This window comes from Acanthochromis polyacanthus, chromosome 21 (assembly GCF_021347895.1).
Source record: "Acanthochromis polyacanthus isolate Apoly-LR-REF ecotype Palm Island chromosome 21, KAUST_Apoly_ChrSc, whole genome shotgun sequence".
In the NCBI taxonomy this organism is placed as follows: domain Eukaryota; kingdom Metazoa; phylum Chordata; class Actinopteri; family Pomacentridae; genus Acanthochromis; species Acanthochromis polyacanthus.
The window spans coordinates 13,540,888-13,557,892 of NC_067133.1; the positions used below are offsets into that span (position 1 = coordinate 13,540,888).

The 17,005-nt window shown below is 44.0% G+C and overlaps 2 protein-coding genes and 1 long non-coding RNA gene across 7 annotated transcripts in view; 1 reads left to right on the plus strand and 2 right to left on the minus strand.

Moving 5' to 3' along the window:
• Nucleotides 1-17,005, plus strand: part of LOC127531636 (amine sulfotransferase-like) — a 64,092-nt gene that overhangs the window by 18,877 nt on the left and 28,210 nt on the right. Inside the window, exons 1-2 of one of the 4 annotated variants that reach the window (XM_051941349.1) lie at nucleotides 14,777-14,954; nucleotides 16,591-16,796. The exons of 1 other annotated variant lie outside the window; for it this stretch is intronic. In XM_051941349.1, the coding sequence (XP_051797309.1) occupies nucleotides 14,813-14,954; nucleotides 16,591-16,796 (348 nt within the window). In that variant the 5' untranslated portion in view covers nucleotides 14,777-14,812. Of the gene's footprint in view, nucleotides 1-14,759; nucleotides 14,955-16,590; nucleotides 16,797-17,005 lie in introns of those variants that run through there. 2 more of the 4 variants (XM_051941348.1, XM_051941352.1) reach the window with 2 other exon arrangements.
• eif3d (eukaryotic translation initiation factor 3, subunit D) overlaps nucleotides 1-17,005 on the minus strand; it is a 67,514-nt gene that overhangs the window by 13,147 nt on the left and 37,362 nt on the right. The gene's annotated exons all lie outside the window — the stretch shown is intronic.
• Nucleotides 6,612-16,818, minus strand: LOC127531644 (uncharacterized). 2 transcript variants are annotated; one of them, XR_007938774.1, is made up of 3 exons: nucleotides 16,579-16,818; nucleotides 7,220-7,291; nucleotides 6,612-6,728 (listed from the first exon to the last, which is right to left on the minus strand). It is a non-coding gene; the product is annotated as an uncharacterized LOC127531644 (long non-coding RNA). The 2 variants fall into 2 exon arrangements; XR_007938773.1 differs by having other exon boundaries at nucleotides 7,220-7,294.

The following is a 17,005-nucleotide window of genomic DNA, read 5'->3' on the forward strand; positions in this document are numbered from 1 at the left end:
CGGCATTCTAATCATACTTATAGTACGTAGTATACAGTATATACTCATTGAGAATGTAGTACGTTAGTATGCCATTTCGGACACAGCCTATGTAAAGGTATAGTGGAGTAATGGCATGTGTTGCAGAGACTGGAGTCACACTCCCTTTGTATTTGTGTTGTAATCTGAGCTGCTCTGTTCACACTGCATGTTGCCTTAATAGAGTGACCTACCATACTGCAGGGGCGTCACCGACCTAATACTGTACTGGGGCACAAAGCATTCATGAGAGTGCGCAAAGTGTGCGAGAAAAAAAACATTCAGCACTTATTCACATAAAAAAACCTAAATAGTTCTTTAAACCATTCAGTAATATCAGATTATGTTGTTGTCTAGATCTTTGATTAACCATCTGAAATGTACTGCGGTAATGCATTTGGCCTACTTGTGCACTTTACTCCCGACTTCTAAACCATTACTGATAAATGCAAATAGGAAGAGCAATGAATCTTTTTGAAATATTTATTTCAGTAAACATCTGCAAATTGAACATTTACAAATGTAAAAAAAATAAAATAAAGCACCCCAAAATCTCTGGGTTCTTTTATTTCCATAGTAGAAGAATAAATGAACAACTGTTGTGTGTCACTTCAGGCAATCATTTTTTGGGGAGTAAACTGTAACGTCTTGTTTTCATTTTTGCAAAGTGGTCAATCACTTGTCTGTGGCTTAACTTGGAAAGTTCCTCACTCTCCACTGACATGGTGGCAAGATGGTGAAGCCTATCCTGCCCCATTGTGCTTCTCAGCCAAGTGTGGAGCCGTCTCAGCACACTGAACGTCCGTTCACAAGTGCAGCTGGACACTGGGATGGTCAGAGCTATCTGAATGACCTGTGTCAAGGTTGGGAACATGACTTGATCCACCAAGCTGAAAACACATTGCATGTCTGTGATTGGAAGGCTCTCCCACTATTATTTACAGGTGATATATATACAGGAAAAGACCTTGAGCTGCTGCTGTTAAACAGTCTGACAGCAGCAGGTTTGAATGACCTGTGGTAGTGCTCCCTCCTTGATGGTGGCGGCAGTAGTTAGTTAGTCAGTCAGTCTGCTGTGGTGGAGGGTGTGAGAGGCGTTGTGAATAACGTTAGCTAACTTAGCACAACTTAAGACAGACTTATGTTGCCTAGCTAGCTAGGAGGTAACTTACCTCTCTCATTCCTCGCTGCTATATCCCTGCTGCGGGCGAATAACTTTCTGATATCCATCTTGGAGTTACAGTTCGAGTCAAATCAAAATAAAAAAAAATATATTTAACAAGTTGTCGGCTAACGTTACCGACCTCACGCAGTGATTCTCATCGCCTCTCTCTCTCTCTCTCTCTCTCCAGTTGATCAGCTGAAGTCGCTACACGTGAATAAATTACCATATTAATTAGCCATGTGCACATTGTTTGAGTATACTACTATACTAAGTAGTATGTGCGCTGTAGTCTATGCTATGTAGACTTAAAACTCCGAAGTGATTTTTATTTTTTTTTATTGGTGAAATTTTTACTGGGGCACTGCAGATCAAAACTGGGGCGCGTGCCCCAGTGAAATCTGTCTGGCAACGCGGCTGCCATACTGCATTGCAAAAGTGACAGTGCAGTCCAGCATTCAGTCGGTGCCATAAAAGATTTTAAAAACATAGCGTTTCATTCGTTATTCAGTTCATTTCTATGTGTGGCGTGGCGAGGGAGCTCTAAGGGAAGGGGAATGGAGAATGGGGGAAAATGGCTAGGATTCACATAAATGTTGCGACAACGCCACCCAGGGGAATTTCACCCCCGGGACATTCAATTGTAGCAATATTGCCTTATTAAACGTTAATTTAATAAGTCTGCACTCGTTGATAGTTTATTACAGTAATCGGGGCACCACCCGGAGTTGAATCTACCGGGAAATTATTAATCAATCTTAATAAAAATATTATTAATGGATTGAAAAATTTGATTAGTTAGTCAGTCTAATATCTGAATGTCAAGAATCCTCGAAAAACATTGACCCCAGTCAACACACATGAACGTAAAAGAGACTAATTTTGGTCTAAATGAAAGATATTTATTAACCAATATAATGATAAACACAGGAATTAATACAGTGACAAATATGGAATGAATAAATGCTGTGGGTGTATGTGTGTGTGTGTGTGTGTGTGTGTGTGTGTGTGTGTGTGTGTGTGTGTGTGTGTGTGTGTGTGTGTGTGTAGATTATTTATGTTTGCATTTCTAATCTGAGATTATGGCACTGAGTAATCAGACCGTGAAAAACAAATATCGAGGAGTTTAACAATTTAGAATATGAACGATGGTAAGTGATCAAACGGAGTGATTAATATTAAATCAAGCTATTATTTTTGACATCAACCATTAGTTTAGATCACACGTCAGCTGGTCTTACTTTGCGTTGGAGAAGAGGGATCACACGAAGCTCAGAGACTGGGACGGGTTGCTGTGGCAACGGCCCTCGTTGAGTTCGAGAGTCGGCTCGGGAGCTGCGCTGTTTGGCTGCTATGGCAACGCTTCGTCGTCCTGTCTACTTCGAACCTCGCGTGTCCTAGGGGTCTGGCTTGACCCGGTTCGTCTGGTGGTCAGCTGGCGGTGGCGAGGGCTGAAACAGCCGGCGTCCTTCTGGGTTGATTTTGTCAAAAATAATTATTTGGAGGCTGAAGGCTCACGTTCTATTTCTGCCGGTCAGGTATAGGTGAGGGCCGAACAGACTGGAACTCTTCAGCGGGGAATGATAAAAGCGACGGAACAGAATCGAATTGGTTCCTATCAAAATTAAATCGTAAATAAAACAAAATTGTAGATCTGGTTGTTGGAGATGAGCAAAAATATCTATTCTGAACAAAAAGAAAAATTGAGTAAGAAGTTGTGGCTAATAGAGTGCCAGCCTCTATAACCGCGAAGTTTGGAAAGCGGAAAAAGAACAAACAGGGCGCGCCTAAAGAAAAAGGAAGATTCGCTTAGCGTAGTTTAAGATCGTAAGAGTCGAACAAGGCGAAAGAGAGCGAACAAAGAAACATGAAGCTTCTTATAGTTTTGGCTAGAGGAGGAGGGGACCTAGGAGTTTAGGCGCGAGTCTGACACTCTGGGGGTCCCCCTCCCTGTGGGCTCCGGATGGGAGATTAGAGCCGATCAGATAGTGAATTAAAAATATTAAAGCGCGCAAACAAAACGATCTGTTTACTCTGTCATAATCCAGGACACTACTTTTAACACAACCAAAGTGTATAACACGATAGAACATTCGAGCTACTAAAAATATGTGAGTTATTTGTTTAATCATAGGTTTGTGTACTCTATCTAATGATTATGTGGGTCACAGTGTACATAAGACAACATGGTGTACATAAGGAGGTAAATAAACAATTTCCAACTCTTTTCGACCTGTATAAAACACAATTTTAGGATTAATTTCAGTGAAATCCTTGATAATGTCATGGCATTCCGACGTCAATAGGGGGCAATGTTGAACTGTGGAAGAAATGGGTTAGGCAGACAATAAACTTTCAGAATTAATATCTCAGGACAGAAATATGCTAGAGACGTCGGAGTTGGACTAACATGTATAACAACTTATTTCAACTTTGATATCTTCAAAATCACAAACAAAATTTCAGAAGCACGATTTTTAGAAAGAGAGTCCTTATTGGCATCAAACAGACTGAGTGTCTTTCTGCAGCCCTCCCAGGGTGACGGAAAGGTCCTTAGATATTTATGACTCTCAGTATCTGATCGTGAGGGAGGGAGACTGCATGGCGTCTGTGAAGATGAGTTCAGTTAATCAAAGGATAGGAACCAAAAGGGAATAAACAGTCCTTTAGATGCAAATTTAGGAAGGTGTGAAACATTTGTGTCCCCTTCCACTTCTCTGCAAGGGGTCTTAGTGTCTTTCGTGAAGGTAGGAATACAAGAAAACATGCAAATACAACAATCCATGTGAGAGTCTGAAAAAGGGGGGTTTTCTCCTAGTCAGATCACAGGTCACCGTAAATGAATTTTACGAGGCTTTTGGTGAAAGGTGCAGATGTCTCTGAAGCCATAAAAATCCACTTTGGGGCTCTTAGTTTGTTTAAGCTTTCTGAGAGGAGAGAATTTTGTTTTTCCTGTGAGATGATGTTCCTGTGGAATGTCTGGGGCCTCTTGAAGCTGGATGTTGACTACACAATTCAACATGATCAACCAAGGACCATTTAAACACTGAAGGCACACAGGTTCATATTCACTTGGGCTGAGACGCGTTTCCAAAAATACAACAATTTCTTTATTAATTATGGCATTAAATATAAAAAGCAAGCCACCAGTTTAAAAGAGAGAATCAGGAGTACTAAACTTAAACAATAAAGGGAGCAGGCTGGCTTACCATGGCGGCAGGCAAACAAAAATAACCAAAAAGAAGAAAAAAAAGGGGTCCAAATAATCACACCTGTGACAACACACCAACGAAAAAGGGATCCGTGAACCACCGCCAGGGCTTAACTGCCGCCGAGGCTCACCAAACCTGCACAAAAGAAACAAATAATTAGTACTCCTGATTTAGCAGTTGCTGGTGACCAAACCAATATACACCGTAAAAACACACACGCACACTCACTCACTCCACACAATAACTTTTAAAACACAGGTGACATATGAGGCGTGATAATCCTCATAGCCTGAGGTTTTTAACAGAAAAAGTACAATGCAGTAACTCTACACACGTTGGCGGTAAACCTAATGGAAAATACGCGCCAACACAGTCAAACACAGCAAGCTGTCGGCACCAATCGCAGAGCCGGCAAACAGAGCGAGAACAAGAGCCGCAACGCAGAGCCGGCGAAAAGAAAGAAGAACCGAAACAACCGAGACAGCCGAAACAGCAGCCAGTCCAGGGAACGATGACGTCCAATGAACCACACGTTGAGCTGCAACCCGGTTAGCTGTGACGCAGCGTAGAAGCAATGCAGGAGGAGGAGATCCAACGACAGCAGCAGCAAATAAACCTGTCGTCACAGAAGCACCCACGGCACGCTGAACGGAGCGACCCGTCTCCCAGCGTCACTGTACCGATGATATTATATGCGTCCCAATTGATCACGCCGGATCCAGCCCGCTCGGCTGCAGTTACCGCCACGGGGAGAGCTCAAGAGAAAGCATGAGACTGAGGTGAAGCCACCCACCTGTGTATATATATGCAGCGGCGCCGGATACCACCCCGCTGTCACAGCGACGGTTGGAATAGCACAGTGCCACACAGTGGCAAGGAGGGAGAAACCATCCGACCACATCTGCAGGTGTTTGATTTTAGCCCAGTGTGAGAGCCTCTACTGTTGCCTTAAGGTTCTCCTTCTACTTCTCAACTCATGTCTTTTCTGCTTCAGTCTTTGGGTGTCTGTTTGAACATGCTGCATAACGTAACATTCTATGCAACAACAAAAAAAAACATTACTGTTTACAATCTACTGATTTCCTACATTAACATTAACTCCCATGGTTCAGCTACCTCAATAGAAGTTTGCTTTGGTTAAATACTCAGTCATTATATTATTTTTCTCACAGTTTAAAATATGTCCTGTAATACTGCAAAAAATGTTGCCTAAAAATATTGAGAATACTACTTAATAATTGCAAATATGAAACCTTCTGAAAGGCCTGCATTCACTGTGGAAGCATTTGTGCTCTGGCAAACTCTGCTGGTCACATACCATCCTACAGCAGGCAGTTTTCACTTTGTTTCTCTTTGTAGGGGTTTCGTGTCTTTATATTGTCATTTTTGTGTCTCCTTCCATTGAATTTTGCAGAACTTTAAAGCAGGCGTTGCAATCAGTTAAAAACAAACTGCACCTGACGTTTCACACTGAAGACGCAGAGAAGCTCTTAGACTCTTATGTTATTCATTTCTTGTTTTTTTTATTCTGTTCTTGTAATTAAATCTAAGCTGTAAAATTAAGGACAAGTATATAGATGTATATTGGATCAGGTTTTGTTAGCAGATAATAAATATGATGAGCATTGTACATTTTGGGGTTAAAACCATTACTAGGTCATGAAGACTAAACTTGGCTCTCTGACATTAAAACCAAGAAATGTGAACACCTATTTCACACATAGGAACAGGTTGTCCTATACTGGTATGTATGTTTGAACTGGTTTTTAAATCTCAAAATAGATGTTTTGTCTTACAGAGAGGAACTAAAACAGGTCTTGCGCCGCTTCATCACAGATACTCTCAATTACATCGACACAATGAGAAAATTCTGTCATATGTTCCCAAAATGGGAGACATCGAGAAAGACGGAGTTAGAAATGATGATGGACATCAAAGGCAGGGCAGACAAAATTGACCTTGACATCAGCCATGTTACTAAGTCGGAGGACAAAGGTGAGGCTTTTGTGGAATATCTAAAGAGCAAGGTAACCCTAAATGATGACGAAAGGTGTGCAGAGCTAGAGAAGGAGCTGGATGAAGTGTTGAAGGACACTCTGGGAGGTTTGAAGAAGCTTGACTGTTTCCTGGATGCAGTGGAGAAGCTGGCGGTCACCTCACTGCATGTGTTCATGAAGAATCAGGTGTTGCACCTGCCCAAAGAGATCAGCTTTGAATATGTTCAGGTCATCATCGGTGCTGCACAGCAGATCTGCCCTCTCCTCCTGGAGTTTAAAAGAGACGCAAACGTCTTCTTCCTTCCCAAACTTCAGAATGTGGAAGTGCTGGCAAATCAGCTGGACAGATACATACAGATCACCAAAACCATGTGTGAGAAGCTGGACAAAAGGTAAACTGATGTTGCAGAAACTAAATGATACACATATGTTGCACAATAAATTTCATGTAAGGCAGAAAATAAGTCAAACTGTCTTTCACAGCTGTTTCAGTGACTTTCGTATGAAAAAGACCGTAAAAACTGGTGAAACTCCATGTGGATTTGACTGAAGACGACCTACAAAGGATGTTTGATAACATCAGCTTGAGGAAATCAGGTACGTTTTACCCAGGAATGTGTTTTGATCCCAAATATGTCAGCACACTCAGGCAAAGTCTTCTAAAGACTTATTGACACATACTGTCAAACTGCATAAAAATGTGCAGTACATAAAGTGTTAAAATTCTGCTCTGCATAAAGACTGTAGTCCAAACAACACTGTGAGTCATGCAGCAACACGGTTTCTCCTGGGTTCGACCCAGAAGTCAGTGGAGACATTATATATCTCACCTGAACTGGGAACGGTTTCAGAACACAGCAGGAGGAACTGGAGACATTGCTGCAGTGAGGGACATCTGGAACCTGCTGCCATCATCACCCAATCCCACAAAAAGATAAAGAGAAGGACATTGATGAATGAAAGGATTTTGATGGCTTTAATAAGGACCAAACTGAGATGGTTAGATGACAGGGTCAGAAAATGTCCAAAGAAGCTGGTGTGTGGGGTGTTCCTGGTATGAAGTATAGCAAAAGTGGCCCAAGAAAGGACAAGAAGTCAAGTGGTTACCCAATCATGAAATACCCAATACTGATAGGTGTGTCCATGTGATTCCATGTCCACTACTGAAAGCACCTACAATAGAAATGTGAGTATCAGAACTCAGCACTGAGCAATGGATGAAGGTGGTCTGAGAAAGGGAAGGCACAACGTGAAGCAGTGTTGTGCTGGGAAACTTTGGGTCCTGTATTCATGTAGATGTTACCTTGACACCTACCTAAACATTGTTGTAATCCATGTACACCCCTTTGTGGTACTGGTATTCGCTGTTGGCAGTGGTTTCTGTAAGGCAGGATAATGCTCTCTGCCACACTGTGAAATTTTGTTCAAGAATGCTTTGAGGAACATGACAAAGAGTGCAAGGTGTTGACATGCACCCCAAATTTCCTAGATCTTAATCCGATAAAGCATCTGTGGGTTGTGCCTGAGAAACAAATTCAACACCAGAGGTCAGTAGACTTTAGGCTTCAACTGCTTTTGTGGCACGAGGGGGATGCACCCATTAGTAAGGTCATTTTAATGTTGTGGATAAGTGCATAATTCACTGTAACTGAATGAAACTCGAGGCAGTCGAGATCTTGTCAAGCAGCAGTTCAGACGTCAGTATTTTTTTTATTGTGAATATTTCTCTTGAAATGGGGCTGCACAGTGGATTAGCGGTTAGCACTTTCGCCTTGCAGCAAGAAGATTCCCGGTTCACGTCCCAGCCTGGGATCTTTCTGCATGGAGTTTGCATGTTCTCCAGGTACTCTGGCTTCCTCCCACAGTCCAAAAATATGCTGAAGTTAACTGGTAACTCTAAATTGCCCGTAGGTGTGAATGTGATCGTTTGTCTGTATATGTAGCCCTGCGACAGACTGGCGACCTGTCCAGGGTGTCCCCTGCCTTCACCCGAGTCAGCTGGGATAGGCTCCAGCACCCCCTGCGACCCTAGTGAGGATAAAGCGGTGTATAGAGAATGGATGGATATTTCTCTTGAAATGTTTTATCGTGTAGCCTTCAACAAAAGAGTCACTAAATTAATTTCCCCTTCTCTCCTTTCAGGATGAACCAGTCCTTCCGGATGGTGTTCTTGTTCCAGGAAGTGTCCTGTTCAGACTTCAGTCAGTTCGAAGAGCGACAGCCCAGGATGCTGGAGTTTCGAGACAAGTTGGAGGAGATTGCTGTTCAGCTGGACAGGATAAATAAGGGTGCAAAGATCTCCAGTGTGGCAGGCAGCTCAGTGGGGGTGATTGCAAGTATACTGTCCATTGTTGGTTTAGCACTGATTCCTATAATAATAAGAAGTGAGTGGGCAGACTTTCTAAAAAACAATGACTCCAATGATGTAGCTCCATCTTTACTTTGGGAAACTGGAAAAGCCGTAATCAGAGGCAAAATAATATCGTACTCCTCATACAAGAAAAAAAAAAAGGATCAACAACTACAGGAAGAAATTGAGGAAAAAATTAAATAACTTACAGACAACTATTCAATAAATCCAAGTGATCAATTATGGTCTGAACTACAAAATGTTAAACTAAAACTCGATCATATCTCATCAAAGAAAACAGAGTTCTTATTACAACAGCTGAGATATAATAATTTTGAACACACCAATAAAACAGGAAAATTTCTTGCGAACCAACTCCAGCGCAATAAAGAAAAATCGTTCATAACAGCAATTCAGGATCCCTCAGGAAAATACACTCAGTCACCCCAGGAAATTAATCAGACTTTCTAGAATTATTACCGAAGCTTATACTCGTCAACAGTCAACCCAAACGAAGAAGATATTCATAACTTTCTTGACAATCTAAACTTGCCCGAATTAACATCAGATTACAGAGACACACTAGATGCTCCATTGTCTATCAAAGAGTTACAGTGTGCATTAGACAGTATGCCAGCAGGTAAGGCACCTGGTCCTGATGGCTTCCCTGCTGAATTTCTTAAACAATTCTGGTCAATGTTAGCACCCCTGTTCTTCAGGACAGTGACAGATTAAAAATAACGGTTATATAAGTTCACATATAAATACAGCTGCAATTAAATTATTATTGAAACCAGACAAAGATCCTACACTTCCCTCGAGCTATCGACCTCCGTCACTAATCAGCACTGATATCAAAATTATCTCTAAAGCACTCGCCTCTAGGTTGGAGAAAATTATCCCGTCAATGATCCACCATGATCAAACTGGTTTCATAAATGGCTGACACTCCACCAACAATATCAGAAGACTTCTTAATCTAATCTCTCTGACACAACACCACAATAAAGAAGCTATCGTTATGTCACTGGATGCAGAAAAAGCCTTTGACAAAGTCAATTGGTCCTTTCTCTTCGCTGTGCTCCGCAAATTTGGCTTCGGAGAGTCTTTTATCCAGTGGATATCAGCTCTGTACTACTCACCCAAGGCTACAGTAACCACTAATGGGATCACTTCACAAAGTTTCAGTTTGCAAAGGGGAATGAGACAAGGATGTCCACTCTCTCCTTTATTGTTTGCAATTTTTATCGAACCATTAGCAGCAGCTATACGTCAGAGCACTGATATCAAAGGTATCTGTGCTTTGGAGACTGAACACAAAATTAACCTATACGCAGACGACATTTTACTTTACCTACAAGAACCGAAAACCTCAGTGAAGGAAGTATTTAACCTCATTACAACCTTCTCACGTCTTTCAGACTACTCCATCAACTGGTCAAAATCAATCATATTACCTTTAACAGAAAACTCGTGGAATCCCACAGTCCAAACCTCGAATTATTCTATTCCTACTGGCAACATCAGATATCTGGGCATAAATATTTCCTCCAAACTCTCAGAGCTAGTTCACCTGAACTACACCCCACTTTTGGACAAAGTCTGTGATGATCTAAGGCAATAGAATAACCTCCCCATCTCCCTCTTGGGACGAATAGCTACAGTTAAAATGAAAATATTACCTAAAATCAACTACCTCTTTTCCATGATTCCGTTGAAACCCACATCAAAGTGGTTTCAATTGTTCGACTCTGCTATTGGTGAATTCTATTCAAAGAACAAAAAGGCTAAAATCAGTCTGGCCACCCTCCAGAGGAATAAATCAGAAGGGGGACTGGGAGCCCCCAACTTCATGTATTATTACTTAGCCAACCAACTTCAGTATATCACCAAATGGATTCATCCACATGTAGAATATAACTCCTGGCTGGAACTAGAACAGTTAGATTGTAACCAGATCAAAATCTCTGATCTGCCCTTTATCACTCCTGCTTCAAGAACCCAATGATTGCCTCCACCTTGTCTGCTTGGTGGAAAACATTGGAGGTCACAGGCTCCCAATTAAAACCCAGCATACTGTCCCCAATCTGGCACAACCCTGATTTTGCAAACAATAAAATAGCTCTTTATTTCAGGACGTGGGCAGAGAGGAGTCACCCACCTCCACCACCTTTTTGATGATAACATATTTAGGACATATACAAACTTATTCCAAACATTTGAAATAAGAAATGGAAACTTCCTCCACTACTTACAGGTAAAGAAGACGCTTACAAGTAGAATTCCATCGCTTCAGTCTAATCCACAGCCAACTGATTTACAGCCACCTGAATTTGTCAAATACATTATGAAACTGTCTCCAAGAAACAAAAAGAACCTCTCAAAAATTTATAGTTTACTCTCAAAGACAGAGTCTATTCACCTACCAACTCACAAATGGGAAGAAGACTTGTCCAAATCCTTTGACTCTGATTTTTGGACCTAGATCTGTGAAAACACATTTAAAATGACAAAAAATACCAATTTACAACTGATCCAATTTAAGGTTCTTCATAGAACGTATATAACCCAATATAAATTATATAAAATGGGCTTCTCAAACTCAGACACATGTACTCAATGCACCCAAAACATGGCTGACATATTTTCACGCTCTTTGGCTATGTACACCTATCTATCAATTCTGGGCACCAATCACACAGAAACGCTCCGATATTTTGGGCTGTGGGATTCCACATTCCCCGAACATTTGCCTAATTGGTGACCTAACGCTAACAGCCTTACCGGACATCCACATCCAACCCACACTTGCAGCTATCGCCATTGCCAAAAAAAACTATTTTAGTTAGCTGGAAAGATAAGAAAGCCCTCAACATCATCCATTGGCTGAACCTCCTCACAGAACACATTTCACTGGAGAGAATGTCTGCTACCCGGAAAAAACAATTGGACTCATTTAAAGAAAAATGGTCTCCATTTATTAATTCATTAAATATTAACCTATAGCTCCTGCTTGTATGTGGGCGTATGCCACTGCCTCCATTATTAAAAAAAAATGGTAATACCTGTTCTGTCTGTGCATATGGTCTAACTTTCCTCTGCTTTATTTCAGTTTATTAACACTCCAATTCTCAAAGATTGATAGCACCATGGACTTCAAGACCGTATGCATGGGCCGGTGGTGTCCTTTCTCTATGGTTCCCGGGGTTGCGCTCTGGCTCTGCAGGGTCGGGGTGGCTTGTGCCCCTCTCCCTGGTGGTGGATGTCTCGGGTGTCTCCCCCGTTGTGCTCTGGGTCTGCACGCTCTCCCTGGACCTCGGGGTGCTGGTGGCTGATCTCCTCTGGGGCGCCTGGCTGGTCTTGGGGCCTGGGGTGGGTCGACCCCTCCGTCGCTCCCCTGTCCCTTCCTGCTCCGCTACCCTCCTCCTCCCTCCTCCCTCCTCCTCTCCTGCCTGCCCGCCGCTCCTCGCCCCTCTCCCTCTCCCGTGGGGGGCCGGTGGCCCTCTGTGGGCGGGCGGTCTGGCGCGGGGGCTGGGTGTTCTCTCTGGGGGGTGGCTCTGGCCCACCTGGGCACAGGCCTTGATCCTGGCCTGCGTGCCCCCACTGGAGTCCAGTTTCTGCTGGCTGGGGGCCTCCGCCCGGGCCTGGTGCCGTCCAGGGGTGTGGTGGGGTGGGCGCCCTGCGTCCTTGGTGTACTGGCTCCTGGGTGGGCGTGGCGGCTCGCGGCCCTCGCTTCCTTGTGGCGCGGCCTGGTCCCCCCTTCGGGGTGGGGTGCCGCGTGCAGCTGACCTGTGTTGGGGCTATGGTGCCTGCCGGGGCGCTGCTCTGATCTGCAGCTCCCGGGGGGTTCTTGTGCCGGCTGGGCCAGTTGGTTCATGTGGGCCCTCCTCAGTCCCTTGCCTCTTGGCTCTGGGGGCCCTCTGCGTCAGTACCGGTGGTCTTGCTACCTGCCTCCCCCACTGCTTTGTCCTCTTGGGCCGGATCCACACCAGACTGCCTCTGATTGTGCACTTCACATTTTTCACACCTCACTGTAAATAGCAACCTTTAGGCACATATAGGGACACAACATTTAGGGCTCCGAGGGCAGGTGGGGGTGGGAACGATGGACACTGTGGTGGGGCGGGTGGCAGGGCTATACGGCCCTGTCTCCCCCTCATCACCCTCTTGCCTGCCTCCCCTGCTCTCCAATCTTTTCTTTTAATGCACCACACACACTCACCTTGGGGGTAGGTCTGGGTTGGCTGACGCCCCCCCAACCTCCCCACTTTTAATGCACCACATGACACTCAGGGTTACACTATCACGGTGCTGGGATAATGTTTCCCGTTAGGGATCGGGAAACATATTAATAGGAGAGTAATGGGTAGGTTTCACAGTTATGGCCTCGCTGGTGGGATCTGGCCCCCCGTATGGCTATGGGGCGGTGGGGTGCACCATCATCCGTGTCGCTGTGGCTGGGGGCCCCCGGGGCCGGGGGGCCGTGGCCTGTGTGAGTTCTCCCACGTGTCTGACTGGTCCCGGCTGGTGCGGTGGCTCTTGCTGGGCTGCGGGATCTGGATTGGCTGTCCCGGTGGGTGCTATGGCGCGGGCTGGTTGTGTGTGGTGGCTCTGTCCTGGTGGGGGGGTTGGTTCGCGTCACGGGATGTGGGGGCCTTGGGTCTGCTGTGCTCGCCCGGGGGCTGGTGCGGGTGGGTATGCGGGGTGCCCCCCCATTGGCGTTGGCGGGCCCCACCGCTCTGTCCATTTTTGCCCTCTGGACTTGCATTGGGTCCCGGCTCCGGTTCCCTCTGGCCGGCCTCCGGTGGCGGCCTGCCCGGTGATGGGCTGGTTGCCGTCCCTTCGGTGGGGTGCTCCGCCCCTGTGTCTGGCTTCCTGGCTGCTTGGGGCCGTGGGCCCCCCTGGGGGTGGGGTGTGGGCGGGTGGGGTGGTGGGGTGTGGGGGTTTGGTGGGGGCTGGGGCGGGTGAGGTTGGGGTTTGGGTGGGTCCTCTTGCCCCGGGCTGCCTGGGTCGGTTCTGGCGTGCTGTGGGTGTCGGTAGCTGCGCCCTCTTCTCTTCAGGGTCCGTGTGGTACGCGGTGGCCCCGGTAGCTCTCTGGGGGCGCTGCCCCGAGGCTCCTCGGCCTGTGGGGGGGTGCCCTGTTGGCTTGGCACTGCATTGCTGTGATGGCTGTTCTGGGCTTCGGGGTCTAATGTCAAAATGACATTGGAATAAAATATGTATGAAATTAAAAGTCTGTTTGCCATCAAACCAGTTACATAAGATTCACTGTAAAATGACCTCTTACCTGAATCAGATGCTGGTAAAATAATTACTATAATCTCTGTCCTCAGATTACTTTATTGGGGTGTAAAATGAACTATAACTATTGCATAAAGGCTCTTTATGCAAGTAATTAAAACCCTGTCTCTGTATGTCTGTCCTGTTGCTATTCCACAGTCTTACGCTACAGTTACTTTGTACTTCACAGTTTATGTGACAGTTAAAACTTTTGAATCTATGTCCACTGAAGTCATGAAATGTTGAATCGCCCTGCTTTAGAATCAGAGGCTCACATCGTTCCTGTCTCATTTAAAAAGACTAATGCTGATAGTAGTGATCTCCTGATGAATCTCTGCTCCCATGGGTTAGCTCAGGTCACTGAATTTTACTTCCATGCCTAGTAAATGAAGGCATTTCAGTGTGTTCTTGGGATATAAAGAGTAAACTCATGGTCAGAGAGCAGCACCAGCAGCAGATGGTAATTTCTGCTTTAAATCCTGTTTGGTTTAAATGAAGCTCTCAGTGTTGTTTGGCAGTAGTGGAGAGACACCAAGTACATTTACTCAAGCTCATTTAAAAAAAAAAAAAAAAAAAAAACTACTTGCTTTACCTTTATATATATATATATATCCCATCTTATTCTACTTTATATTACTACTGTATTGATATAACTGTATACAGTTTATGGTGTTTTCCAGCAGTTCAGGAAGCAGTTCTGCACTAATCAGAGTCCAAAGTCCAACTGCTGTGAGGTTTTTAACTCCTCTGTTTGTTCTCTCTGCACTTTTTGTCCGTGTCCTTCAGAAGTAACATGGAGAAGATCTCTGACTATCTCTGCAGGTATAAAAACTACATCTTTGCTGTTGACACCACAACTGCAGAGTACATTGATTCTCTTCAGAGCTTTGAAATCAGAGACAGCGATGTCTTCCTCGTCACTTACCCAAAATCAGGTCAGTGAGGCTACTTCTGTTTATGCACTATTAGGGTCCGAGCACTAACAGTGCAAGGAACCTCTTGTAATGCAAGAGTTTTTTCGTCGTATTTGTTCTTATTCCATTTGTTTTATCTTAACTTTGAAGCCATAAATGATTAATGAAAACATTGTTGGCAAATGCTTTCGCCCATCTTGCGCTGGTCCAAGAATTTCTCCTCTAGCGGCACAATCACTGATCTATAATAGACTCATCCATTATTCCTAGCTGCGGTATTCAGGCGACCTGGCCTGCTTAGAACACTCTAATCGGATCTGGACTGAGACGTCGTCTTATACGGACCGGGACCTGTAATCAGTAAATTATCATGGGATTTTTAATTTGACTGGTCCCTTCTATTTTACCGGTGCAGCTTTTCCAGTGTTTCTGGTGGTATTAGTTATCAGCTCAGGAACACACAGACCAAGTAGGTATGAGTTCAGCCATCCCACGTGACGCTACTCAGCCAACGAAGTCTCTGCTTTGCAGCTGAGAGGGGAGGGACAGACTGTGGTCACATGATGTCCTTGTTTGGCTCAACATTCAGCTGAGAGGCAGCTTTCTCAACTATGAACATAATAAGAACTAAAAAAAAAAAAAAATCGTTCCAGACTCACCAGTCAGCTCCAAATGTGGTTCAGAACGACCCTGACACCATTCAGACAATGATTCAAAATACTGCCAGCTCAGTTCTCCCATTAAGCAGCAGGAATATAAGGGAAGTGATATACGACAGGAAAAAAAAAAATCTAAAAGTCTTCAATTGTTTACATTTAGGCATTGTTAAAGATGTATATAAGTTGGTTCTGGTTGTTCAGTCATTATTTTTCAAGTTCTGCACTTTAGTTTAAGCTGTACGGTTCCATCAAAAGTTATTTATTAATAAATGTCAAAATGTTTTTGAACCATACTGAATTTATTTGATTTGATGCTCAGTTATTGGTTACATGCAGACACTAATAAAACTGCTAGGGTACATCAACGTATATAACACTAATTCAAGTTAGACATTATGATGTTCCGGACATGTGTTTTAATACATTTTCTCTGACTGGACCTCTTTGAATTTTAGTCGCAGACCCCTGTATTAGAGTAACTGCATATGTGTGACCCAAAATGGCTCAATAGCACCACCTACTAATTTTCAAAAAGTAATTACTACTGGTCTGTTTTATTCTCTTTCTATTGGCTAGCAGTATGTTTCTATTTAAACTGACTCCCAGTATGTTTTAGTCTTGTCATATTGGTTCCCACTATGTTTCAGCCTCTTTACACTGGCTTCAATATATTTTGTCCTCTTTTTTTAAACAATTTACACTTCAGTATTTTTCTAAGACTTGTTTGTGTCATTTTGCTCCAGACAAGTCCATCTCAAACTTCTAAAGCACACTGTAACTCTTAAAAATGCTCAATGTTCACACATACCATTCCTAGAAACTTTGAGATGTAATCTTTGAAATTGATCAGCTACGTCTCGACGGTTTCACATTTGTGTCACAGCCCGATGTATGCCACACCTGGACGTGTGTGGCTGTGCGAGGAAACGTTCAACATTGCTTAAGGTTAGTCCTGGATAAAGTGATCAGCTGTATTGTTTACCTACCTTTACTCACAGGCACCATCTGGACTCAGCAGATCATCATCTCCATCTGTGAGTTGGCCGGGGGTCTTAATGAATATCCAAACAACCTGGAGCAGATGCCCTGGCTGGAATACAGAGAGGATCGACCAGATTACGCCCTGCGACCTTCTCCTCGGCTCTTCGCCTCTCATCTGACCCCGATGCTGATGCCTCCTGGACTGAAGGAGAAGAAGGGAAAGGTCAGCACTTTATGGAATCTCAGTCCAGCGGCAAAAACATTGATATATTCAGTGTTAGTCCCAATTCTGGATTGATTGTGTGAAATAGAAGGAAACGGTCACAGAACAAAGTCCAGGCAGTGTCTTTAAAATTCTGCTTTTGCTCCAGCAACTGTCTAAAAACTGTACTGTATTGTTTAAGAATATTTCATGCCCTGATATTTAATGTG